General features: G+C 39.2%; 1 protein-coding gene across 1 annotated transcript; it reads left to right on the top strand.

The window, feature by feature from the left end:
• The first annotated feature begins 2,040 nt into the window (after positions 1-2,040).
• znf622 (zinc finger protein 622) lies at positions 2,041-10,268 on the top strand. Its single transcript, XM_070845177.1, has 7 exons — positions 2,041-2,115; positions 3,167-3,749; positions 4,581-4,859; positions 6,367-6,529; positions 6,712-6,827; positions 7,525-7,668; positions 9,556-10,268. The coding sequence occupies exons 2-7, from the start codon at positions 3,173-3,175 to the stop codon at positions 9,684-9,686; spliced, it is 1,410 nt and encodes a 469-aa protein (XP_070701278.1). The 5' UTR covers positions 2,041-2,115; positions 3,167-3,172; the 3' UTR covers positions 9,687-10,268.
• Positions 10,269-11,786: the final 1,518 nt, after the last annotated feature.

The following is an 11,786-nucleotide window of genomic DNA, read 5'->3' as shown; positions in this document are numbered from 1 at the left end:
ATATCTATCTCTCTCTCTCTATATATATATATATATATCTAGATCTATGTCTATATATATATATATCTATATTTATATCTATCTATACCTATATATCTATATCTATATCTATATATCTATATTTATAACTATCTATACCTATGTCTATATCTATATCTAAATCTATACCTATATCTATATCTATATATCTATATTTATACCTATATGTATATGTACAGTATATCTATATCTATATATCTATAACTATATCTATATATTTATACCTATACCTATATTTATATCTATATCTATATCTATATCTATATCTATATCTATATCTATATCTATACCTATATCTATATATCTAAATATATACAGTTCTATACAGGTCTTTTGTTTTTGTTGAAACTGAATGTATGGTACAGTTCATGGTCCACTATTTACCATATATTTATCATATATATATATATATATATATATATATATATATATATATATATATATATATATATGCTGTACTGCAGGTGCTCATCATCCCAAAACAGAGAACATTTCTAATTGTCAGAAGTTCCCTAAAACAGATCAATAATACAGTATATTGTATTTCCAATATGTTTAAGTGTATCTTCCTTCATTCGAGTGCTCTAAGTGAGTGGGTTCCCTTTAGTCCTCTGCCTCTGAATACATAAATGGTATATTTTTACTAACTATACTTTCAGAAACCCTTGTTGTCAACATTGTGATGTCATTAACACTTCAGTCTCCTGTCACACCTATATGTTATAACCTGCAGTGACACAGACATGACCAGCACTGACAAAGAAGCCAGCAGACATGGTAAATACTCCAACCACTCTCTGCGCTCCTCCCCCCTCCATCACCTCTGTGTTGGCAGCGATGGAGACCACGTGCTTTCAGGGAACAGATAGGAGGAGTGTGTTTGATCGGCAGCGAGATATCTGCCCTCTCATCCACTCACACACTCACATTTTGCTGTTAATTCCAGGAAACGTAGCCGGCTGAGTGTGTGACATGCAAAATTACATTTCCTTTTTATATTCCTTTATTTCTATTTAATAAGAAATCTTAACTCTGTGCACACACAGTATGTACATTCTCTCCAAGAATGACACAAACTTTAATTACATGCAATTTCAACATTTTTAAAGGTCATGATTTCTACAACATCTGTGCTAAAATGCTTAAAGATTAAAATTCTTAGTTACAATATGAATATATACTGGGCCGATCTGCCGCAGTGACTGATGTACCAATGTGTAGTAGTATGTTTAAATGGTAGTTAATGGAAAATATTTCCTTTATTATACTCAGCCTGTGTGTGTATTTACATTGTAAGTAACATCATTTACTTAAAACTGAATCTAATATTAAAAATTGAAAAAAGAAATAAATTGAAATAAAATTTTAATTTAAAAAAATTAAAAAAGGGCTCAAAGACAAAGTAAGATTTAATATATGATATATGATATATATTATAATATGATATGAGATAATGTAATGTGATATGATATGATATGATATGATATGATATGATATAATATAATATAATACAATATAATATAATATGATATGATATGATATAATATAATATAATATAATATAATATAATATGATATGATATGATATGATATGATATGATATGATATGATATGATATAATATAATATGATATGATATGATATGATATGATATGATATGATATGATATGATATGATATGATATAATATAATATGATATGATATGATATGATATGATATGATATGATATGATATGATATGATATGATATAATGTAATGTAATATGATATGATATAATATAATATAATACAGTATAATATAATATAATATAATATAATATAATATAATATAATATAATACAGTATAATATAATATAATATAATATAATATAATATTTTATCCATTATTTAGTGAACAGATACAGGCAGGAGGCACTAGGTGGCGGTAATGAGCCTGAAAACCTGGTTCTCAACCGCCTAAAAACACGAAGTAGAAGAAGAAACCAGGAAGTTACCCTCGTGTGATTTCCTACGACAGAGTGGAGCACATTTACCTAAATAGAGATTAAAAACACCTGGAGGAGACAGCTCACTGGATAAGTAAGTAAACACTCCACATCAGTCTCTGCTGTAGCCTCTTTCTGACGTTGTCACCGGTGGTTTTAGCTTTTATTGGGATGTTTACACTGAAATATGTGAAGTTTGGACAGCTAGCTGCTAGCCAAAGTTAGCACGCTGGACTGGCGCAGTTCAGCAGTTCATGTTTATTTGATTTTACCTTTATTACTTTAAGTCATAGTTGGTAGCTTTAGTTATAGCTTTCAACCTGCTGTATTACTTTGGGGCTATATTTTACAGCTAGCTACAGGCTGGGCTAGGCTAACCAGCTAGCAGGACTTTGTTACACAAGCTGAAATTATTTAACATCTTAAAGTTAATGTTATGAAACCCGGAAACAGTTAAATAACAATGCAGACAAACTCTAATATGTCTCCTCGGTGTGTCTTACACATCTCAGGGTTAGCTGAAGTTAATGTCGGTATTGTTTAGGTAATGTTCCACCAAGCTAAACCTACTTCTGTCTGTTACACTAACACATCCTGCAACAGTCAGTTTTTATTTAAGCTGTGTTGGAGAGGTGTAGATTCAGTTATTATCGAGGCTGCAGTTTGTTTAGTGTTTAATTATACTGCATTATACACAGAGGTGTTTTTATTTCATTCATACTAGATTGATGAAATGTGTTGTCTTGCATGGAGAGCTGCAACTGCTGATTAGTTGATTTAAATAATTAGATAAGTCAGGCAGCAGACATAAAATTAGTAAGCAGCTATTTTGATAGTCAACAGTCACTTTTGACATTTATTACTTAACTTATGATAATATGGTAATATTAGTGTTTTGCTGGACACAAATCAATAGGAAGAATCACTTTGGGATCTGAAACTCTAATGTCTAAAGACTAAACAATTAATCGAGAAAATAATTGGCAGTGTAATTAGTAATGACCTTAATTGTCAGCTTGGTCTGATGTTCACTCTTTTACTGTTGCATACTTCAATCCAAATGGTTTTCGTCTAATTTAAATGCTCCGGGAGACAAATGTATAATTTTGAGCAACATAAGTGACCTTTCTCCACCTTACCTTCAGGTTGCCATGTCCTCCTACACCTGCATCAGCTGCCGAGTGGCTTTCGCAGATGGCGAGGTGCAGCGAGCGCACTACAAAACCGACTGGCACCGCTACAACCTGAAGCGCAAGGTGGCCGACATGCCACCAGTCACTGCCGAAAACTTTCAGGAGCGCGTCCTGGCACAGCGGGCGGCCACCGAACAGCAGCTGAACGAAGCGGCGGCCACCGAAGGCTGCGCCGTCTGCAGCAAGAAGTTCTCCAGCGCCAACGCCTACCAGAACCACCTTCAGTCCCACAAGCACCAGCAGGCCGAGAAGCAGGCCCTGCTCGCCGCCGAGAGGAAAGTGCAGAAGATGAACGAGAAGAATCTGGAGAAAGGACTTGGAGACGAGAAGGTGGACCATGACGCCAAGAACGAAGCCCTGCAGCAGGTCCTGAAAGAGCAGCAGAGGTCGAGTCTGGCCAACCAAGGGAGCGCCCAGACGTCACACGGAGCGACCAAGCAGGGGACGGAGAAGCTGGAGAAACCTCCCAGGATGATGTGGCTGGAGGAGCAAGCCAAGAGACGAGACAGAGAGGAGGGCGCCACAGCTGGGGAAGGTAAGGAGGAGAAAGAAAACCGCTGTGAACATTATTTACCATACTTTTTTATCATTGTGACCTTTTGTCTTCTATGTTTACTAATGTTCTAAATTAATAAAATAGACTGTGCCTGTTATTTGAATTACAATCAAAGCCCAGTCTCTCTGTTTTTAACATAATCTTCTTTGTGCTCCACTGTATCAACAAATGTCATGAAAATAGTAGAACCTACAATGGTTAAAGAAATAGTGTGTTTTTGGGGCAGATTTATCCACTTTTCATGTGTGATTGAGTCAGAATAAACTACAGTGTGCTTTCATGGTAAAGAAGAAACACATCACCCAGTGCAACAGTTTTTCTTCGTTGTTATTTTAGTTTGTTTGATAGTTTTGGAGCTCTATAGCTCAGAGGCATAAGAAATATATCAGGCTTTGACACACACACACACACACAGACGCAGTACTTGTCAGTACAATCAGTTCAAAGTTGGATATTGGTTTTTTTGTCACCAGACTTTTAGGCAAAACTCAACACAAACTCAAACTGTTGCTTTTTAACTACGGTTTGTTTGAAGTCATTCATTTGTTTAACAGAATGAAATGATGACATCTCAGATTGCAGTAAAAGAGAATATATGATTGAATAACATTATTTCTTACAGCTTGTCTTTTCTCTGTTCCTTCAGTAACTGCTGAGTCTTTCAGTGTAATAAAATAAGTAGAGTAAATAAACTCATTGGTTGTAAGATAAAGATACAGAATGTCAAGTAGTTTTAATTAGAGTTGATAAAACCTTAATTAGTTTTTTGTGTTTAAAAAGTGACACCATGTTGAAATAAAAATTTTCCAGACGATTGGGAGGACGTAGACGAAGAGGAAGACGATGAGGAGATGGAAGAGGAAGAGGATGAAGAGGAGGCGATGGATCGAGAGGAAGGAGAGTCTGCAGCTCCGTCTGACCCCCATCCCGCCGCTCTGCCGGGCTCCATCCCCGTCACCGACTGCCTGTTCTGCCCCCACCACTCCAAGTCCCTCATGAAGAACATCGCCCACATGACCAAAGTCCACAGCTTCTTCATCCCCGACGTGGAGTTCCTCGTCGACCTCAAGGGCCTCGTCCGCTACCTCGGTGAGTTTGGGGAGTGAATGTGAGGAAGTGTGACGCAGTTTAATCTGTTGGTGCTCATCCAGCGTGTTTGATGTTTACCACATAAGTCAGGATGAGGGTCAGTCACTTAAATCTCACCTGGGATCAACAGTACTCAAGTGAGAATTCAGTGTTGAGAAGGAAGTAGTGAGGGCAGGAAATTTATTCAAGAAGTCATTTTTCCATTCCCAAATGTTCAAGCCAAAACAGCTGCTATTAAATCTTTGTAATGGGGCCATAACAGTGCTGCATGTTCTATGTACGCTGGTACTTTTGAGGTACATCAGAGTAAGAAAAACACCTGCTGACAGCTGTTTCATGCTGGTTTCTGGTCTAACTGTGTTTAAAGTAGCAGAAACCAGCTCCTCTTCCAGCAGCATGCTGCTCTCACACAGTGACAGTAAATATACTCCAACACTGATGATGATCCAACCAATACTTTTACTTTACCGTATTCTTTAACTACATTTCTCTCCTTCAGAACTGATGACGCGCCGTTCGAACGTGGCAAAAATCAAATGTGCGCCATGTAGAGTCATTACAGAGATAACGCTGCATGTTTTAACTGTAGTGTCCCACTCAGTAGGTGTTAAGTCCCATTTGTCATTTAGATGGCAGCGACAGTACAGGGTAACCAGGGTAACCAGGGTAGCCAGGGTAACCAGGGTAACCAGGGTAACCAGGCTGCGATGACTAATGCCGGCCTCACACTAACATCCTGACTGATACTGAACGTCAGGTTGCATCACACACAGTCTTCACAGGTGTTCGGTCTCCCTGTCATAGACGTTATTGTCCAGATTGTGTGTTTGAGATGATCCGGGCTCCACGATGAGTCTGTGAGCAGGTCTGGAGGTTTAGGATCAGATCTGTGAACCCCTCACATGTCCAGATATTCTGGGCCCAACATCGGTACCGACAGGCAGCAGACCAGGTGAAGGGGGCATAAATCCACCTTAAACTCGTGACGTTTGAGCCCCGCTGAAGCTGCCGGCTGATATATCCTTTAGCATGGTACAGTTTAGCGGTGCACTGCCTGTACTTGCTCTCTGGAATTATTGTTCTGCAGGTCGAAGTAATCGGAGTATTAAACTATTTTCACAGTAATTGTTTGGGTCACATCGAGGGAAAGTCACGTACCGAAGCGAACACTCTGTACCAAATGGTTTGGGAAGAAGACACTTCATGTTACACCTTTTTTACTTTATATTGTTAAAAGTTTTCACAGTGTGTTCTGGGGGCGTCCCGGTTTGTTACTTATATTTGATTAAATATGTGTCAGATACACTGAAATGTACCTGTACATAATTCTGCTGTTTTGGTTTTATGCCTGTAAGTATCAGACAAAATGAGATGAACACCTCTGCCCAGCTTGACCAAAACATGGTAATATGCTAAAGATGCTGCTCGGTGCTCCTGTTGTATGAATGAAAGATGGTTTTTTTTTTCTCCAAACTCGATCTGATGTTGTTGTTTTCTTGTGTTGCAGGAGAGAAAGTGGGTGCTGGGAACGTGTGTTTGTGGTGTAACGAGAAGGGCCGATCGTTCTACTCGACAGAAGCAGTACAGAGTCACATGACGGACAAAAGTCACTGTAAACTCTTCACGGACGGCGACACTGCCCTGGAGTTTGCAGACTTCTACGACTTCAGGTAATAAAGTCATTTTGAACTTTGAACTGTCCACATGTTTGATAGTCTGAGATCTAGTCAACCCCGTTTATTGTCCTGCTGTAATGGATCCAGTGTGTCTCCTGTTACAGATAGAAACGTACCTAAAGGCGTTTGTGCTCCATCGTGATCATTCATACAGTTTGTTGTATTCTTGCCAACAGGAGCAGCTATCCGGACAGGAAGGAGGGAGGAGAGGATGCTGAAATGGACGAAGAGCTGCCCGATGACAAGACCCTGGAGTACGACGACGAGACGCTGGAGCTGACTCTCCCTTCAGGTGAAACGACCTGGAATTAGTGTTTATAGTCAGCCGTTAATGGTGGGAAATATTTGAGAGTACAGTGTGTGTGTGTGGGCGAAAAGGCAAATAATTCAGTGATTTAATTTAATGAACTTCATTTGATTGCCTCTCAGGGTGTAAAATACAAATGAATTAATCTAATAGTGCCGTCAGTGATTAAAACCAGACTGAAACTGATCACAAATAATTTTCATTATCAATTAATTCATTTATATCAATTAGAAATGTAAAACTTTTTTTTTTTTTTTTTAATCTCAAATCATTGTGAACTTAATATTTTGGGGGTTTGGATTAATGGGTGACAAAAACAAACAATGTGAATAAATAGTAAGGATTTTTTTTAAAAATTATATTGTGACATTTTATTGACTAAACAATCAACTGAAGAAAAAACTTGTTAGATTTACAGAATGAAAATACGCAGCTGTAAATTGCATTTTGACATGATGAACATCATGTTCAGTCTAAGCTCACTTTTAAATATTAAACATCTCAGAAATGAAACAAATCAGTTTGCAGTTGGACTAATTTTTATTTAAATAGAAGGATCAGCTAACGCACACTGAGGCTGCTGACTTTGGAAGTGACCTTTACTAGATGTTTGGCTTTACTCTTCATGCTTAGTGTGTCTGTGTAGTAACAGGAAGCACGTTCTTGCTGTGTCCTCCTTCAGGCGCTAAGATCGGCCACCGCTCCCTCATGAGGTACTACAAACAGCGGTTCGGGGCTCAGAGAGCGGTGGCGCTCAGCCACAATAAGAACGCCGTCGGCAGAGTCCTCCGGCAGTACAAGGCTCTGGGCTGGGGAGGAGATGGAGGTAAGATTCACCCAGAACTGTAAAGCATCAGACTACTTCCTTTGGGGTCATTTGTTAAACATTTAGGAGTTTGAGGAGAGAAACGGGAAAGAGAACCGAGTTTTATACCAGTGTGATGAGGAGCGTTCAAACCCAGTGTCAGTAGTTCAGCTTGTTTCTTTACTCAGTTTCCACTTTACAGCTCTTCACCTGCATGTTGTACCGGCCAAGGATGAACTTTCATGCTCAAATCGAGTCTAGTAGAAGCTAACCTGAAAATAACTTAAGTCTTAAGCAATAGTAGTTTATATTTTATATTTATATTTTATATTATATCCTCTCCTTTTTTCACTCTTTTAAACTCTTTGGCATTCAGTGTGGATGGCAAAGTAAGATTTTCATTGTACAGGGAAACCCGTTTCTGCACTGTACACATGATGATAAACGCTTTGAATCTTGAATCTTAAAAGGAAGTTTAAATCTTCAGATGCTAACTAACAGAATCAGAATCAATATTTGGACGCTTATAAAGAATTCAACTCCACTGACCTCGTGGTGGAGGTCACTCAGACTGTTGTGTCACTGAACATATACAGCAGCGTTACAAAGAGCAAAACGAGCGAGCGTCTGCCTCTCTCACTTTTCTAATCAATTTAAGCTAGTGTCAACATAAATAGGTCACTTCCTCGGACTTGGACTTCAAAATAAGAGAATTTCCTTTTCACATCAATAATACAAATCATTACTGTCCCTTTTAACATCTTTCAAATCTACACAACTGAATGTCATGAACTGCACGTTGAATTAATTTAACCTTAATAATTCACAACACAGACAGCTATAATAAAAACTAGATAAATATACTTTCTTATGGTGTGTAGGGTTAAAGCAGAAGAGCATTTATTATTCCTGACACACGTTTGTTGGAAGGAGGAAGAACATAATGAGAGCGTGGTCACTCCAGTGTGGACCGTGTTGTTGTGAGGTGACGGTGTGAACGAGCTGCTCCCAGGAGGTGCAGCTCCACTCGTGGTGTGACGCCCTGCTTTATTGCTATGGAGATGATCGAATATTCCCCTCCATCACATTTATATGCTAAGTTATTCTCTCTGCTTTCATCTTGTGTGTCTTATGTGTCACTGGAGTACAAGGCGCCACTGGAAAATGGAGGTTTAGTCCGATTTTCAGCGTGTTCCTTTTATTAGGAGATGGTTCAGAAGGATGTAGCGATGAATATTTGATAATATGAGGCAGCTGTCGTATGAAACGTGCTCACCTTGGCTTAGAAAACCCCCACAACTTTGTGTATTACCAGCGATTCAAGGAGGCAGGAGAAACCTTTCTGTATGGAAGCCAAGTTTCAGTACTTTTGGTGCAGAGCGTCTGACCCTGCAGTAATGCCTCATCCCACTTCTGATTTATCGTGTTTACTTAAAAAAAAGCTTTGGGAATGAACAATCTTGGGAAGTCAAACTCTCATATTTGTTGTCAGCTTTTGGCCCAGGGAGCTCAATTCATCAGAGCTGTTGTTTTCTTTGCTGTGTTTTCAGTGTGAACTTGTATTCAGCTCTGTATTGTGGAGATGGCAGATGTTTCTGGCAGTTTGGGTTTATTGATAAAGCCATTTCCTCTCCCTGCTCTCGAGAGTGGATGTTTATTGCAGGGCAGTGATTCACAATCTTTTTTTTTTTCATGCTTTGTTTCTGTCTCTGATGACTAAAAGTAGTTTTTCTGCCTTCTGTTAATATAAATGTGCATTTTGCATCCCGTCCACAGCGAGTGGTGCAGAAAAGGCTCCCCCTTGTGTTCATAATTCATTATTCCTGTAATATCTGTAAGAAAAAACTGCTCCAGAGCAACATAATGACACACTGTGTGCACATGCATGTTGCTCTCTCTCTCTCTTAGGTAACAGCTTCCATCACAAACAGAGAGACATGCAGTACGTACAGATGATGAAGTCAAAATGGATGCTGAAGATGGGCGTGAGCCACAACGCCACCAAGCAGAAGCACTTCAGGTGCCAAGTCATGTTCTAAAGTGGGACCGGAGGGAACCGAGCGCGAAATGTGACGTGGACTCGACGAGATCTTTGCTGTTTTCCAGCCAACGAGACTTTGAGTAGAGGATCGAGTACAGCAGCAGAAATAGAAATGGTGGGTTCTTGCGCGGCGGCAGGAAGAAATCTCGAACTTAACGGTCGCCTCATTTCAGTAACGCTGTGTCGTGTTTTAAAGTAAAAACAGCCTTGTTGATTTGAGGTTTTATAGCTGCAGCAAAAACCTTGATGGGGAGAAATCTCTCATGTGAGCAGTTATATCATATAGTAGGAAACCACATTTCCAGCATCTCTTACCTGTTGCATCACCGTGGAAAGTGGAGGTCTGCTGTTAATCTGTTTGAAAGTGACCTGCCTTGGGGCTCCAGGTGGAAGCTCTGTCATCTCATCAACTTATGTGGAGATCAAGGACATGAATGATCACATTTTGAAACCATATGAAACATTTAAAAGCTACAGTAGATCAATATTAAGGAGGTGGTTTTGCTAATCAGTTGCATAAACACACACTATTTTTAACTGACAGAATTATTTCTTTATGATTCAACGTGCTCATAATACATCCAACTTAATAAATCTGTTTGATATTTATTGGATTCATGTCCGTCTTCCTTCTTTGATAATTCGTTCAAACATTTTAGCCCTTTTTACTCTTGGTTTTCAGGTGGAAGAAGCTCATTCAGTGCTAAAACTCTTATTTTATAACATTGGCAGGATTTAATGCAGACTGGATGTTAACGTGACTAAAAGCTTGTAGACACACTGTGTTTTCAGACTGACCTGATAACGCAGCCCTCATTCATTTGAATGGAGTCAGTAGTAAAACCCTGTCTACAAACCATTATGCATTTTGGTGTCTGATGAGCCTTTAAATGCTTTTATATGTTCGTCTAACTGGACTTCCTGGATCGTATTGCATCGCCTCGCAGCTACCTGACAGCAGGCCCCCACCAGCAGGGGTGTTGGAGCTGTTTTTAGTCTGAGTCTCCGTTTATGTTCTTAAGCACGAGAATCAACACGGTGAATTTGTTATTCAGGAGTTGGAAGAGGTGGCAAATCATGTTGTCGTCCACAGTATCTCATAGTTTGATCATCAATCCTGCGTCCAGCTGATGGAATCAATCAAAAAAATGTGAAAAATGTTGGCTGGTTAAAATTTGGAGAGACTTTTCTTTTTTTTTTTTAACTAGTAGTAGTGGGGAAGAATGAAGTAAATTACAGTAGTATGGTTTCCCCTGAGGTCTTTTGTTAGCTGCTGTGTATTAGCATGATATATACCTACAGCCAGCAGGTTTACATGTACGTTAAAGGCAGGGTCTGTAACTCTGGAGAGACTAGCTACATTCTGCCCCCTCCCCTCAGGCTTTCCTTGCTGCTAAACATTACCGCTGAAGGACTGCTAACTCTTTTCAACGCCACAATTACATAAACACAAGCAAAATAGCTGAGAGTTGCTGCTCTGTCCTCTGTGCTAACAGGTTTTCTCACTAAACAGTGTAAAGGGACGCAGATGTGAGAGCCTGGGCTTTCTCTTGTTCTTCCTCTGTCATTCTTGTGTGACCAGCTCACTAGCTTTAGTCTGCCCCGCCTTGCCAAAGTGTCCGGTCATTCCATATATATATATATATAATATATAACTGTTACTTATTACAGGCCTGTAACAGCCACAGACACTGACATTTTGTTTTCAGATTTTATTTCTTAATTTCTGATGAGAAACGACACATAACTGCACATAACATAGTAAAGTTTAGTGTATAACATGAAGTGTGTTAGCTCGTTAGCTAGCATTAGCATGTCAACATGTGTGCTGGCACTGTACAGTTTTAATGTTGCTGTAATGTTAATCTTTAATGTACATCTTCGTCTGAAAAGACTTCAGTTTGAATCCAGAATAATGTAGTGTGACACCATCATTTTTCTCCTCTGCTCTTCATCCCTTCACACTTTTTTCCTTCCTCTCCTGGTCTGAAAGGACAAAGTTTCCACTCAGCAGCAGAATTACACCCTGCTCTTCTTCACTGTGACTCCTCTTCCTCTCTTCCTCTCTGTACTTTCTCCAAGTCAGCATTTGAAAACA

Source organism: Pempheris klunzingeri, chromosome 15 (genome assembly GCF_042242105.1).
Source record: "Pempheris klunzingeri isolate RE-2024b chromosome 15, fPemKlu1.hap1, whole genome shotgun sequence".
Taxonomy (NCBI): Eukaryota; Metazoa; Chordata; class Actinopteri; order Acropomatiformes; family Pempheridae; genus Pempheris; species Pempheris klunzingeri.
This window is presented reverse-complemented; position numbering and strand designations above follow the sequence as displayed.

Bases quoted from the DNA above. Each gene is read 5' to 3' on its own strand.
- znf622 (XM_070845177.1), top strand. From the start codon at position 3,173: ATGTCCTCCTACACCTGCATCAGCTGCCGAGTGGCTTTCGCAGATGGC. The intron at 3,750-4,580 runs GTAAGGAGGAGA...AAAATTTTCCAG, and splicing joins GGGCGCCACAGCTGGGGAAG to ACGATTGGGAGGACGTAGAC. The intron at 6,828-7,524 runs GTGAAACGACCT...GTCCTCCTTCAG, and splicing joins GGAGCTGACTCTCCCTTCAG to GCGCTAAGATCGGCCACCGC.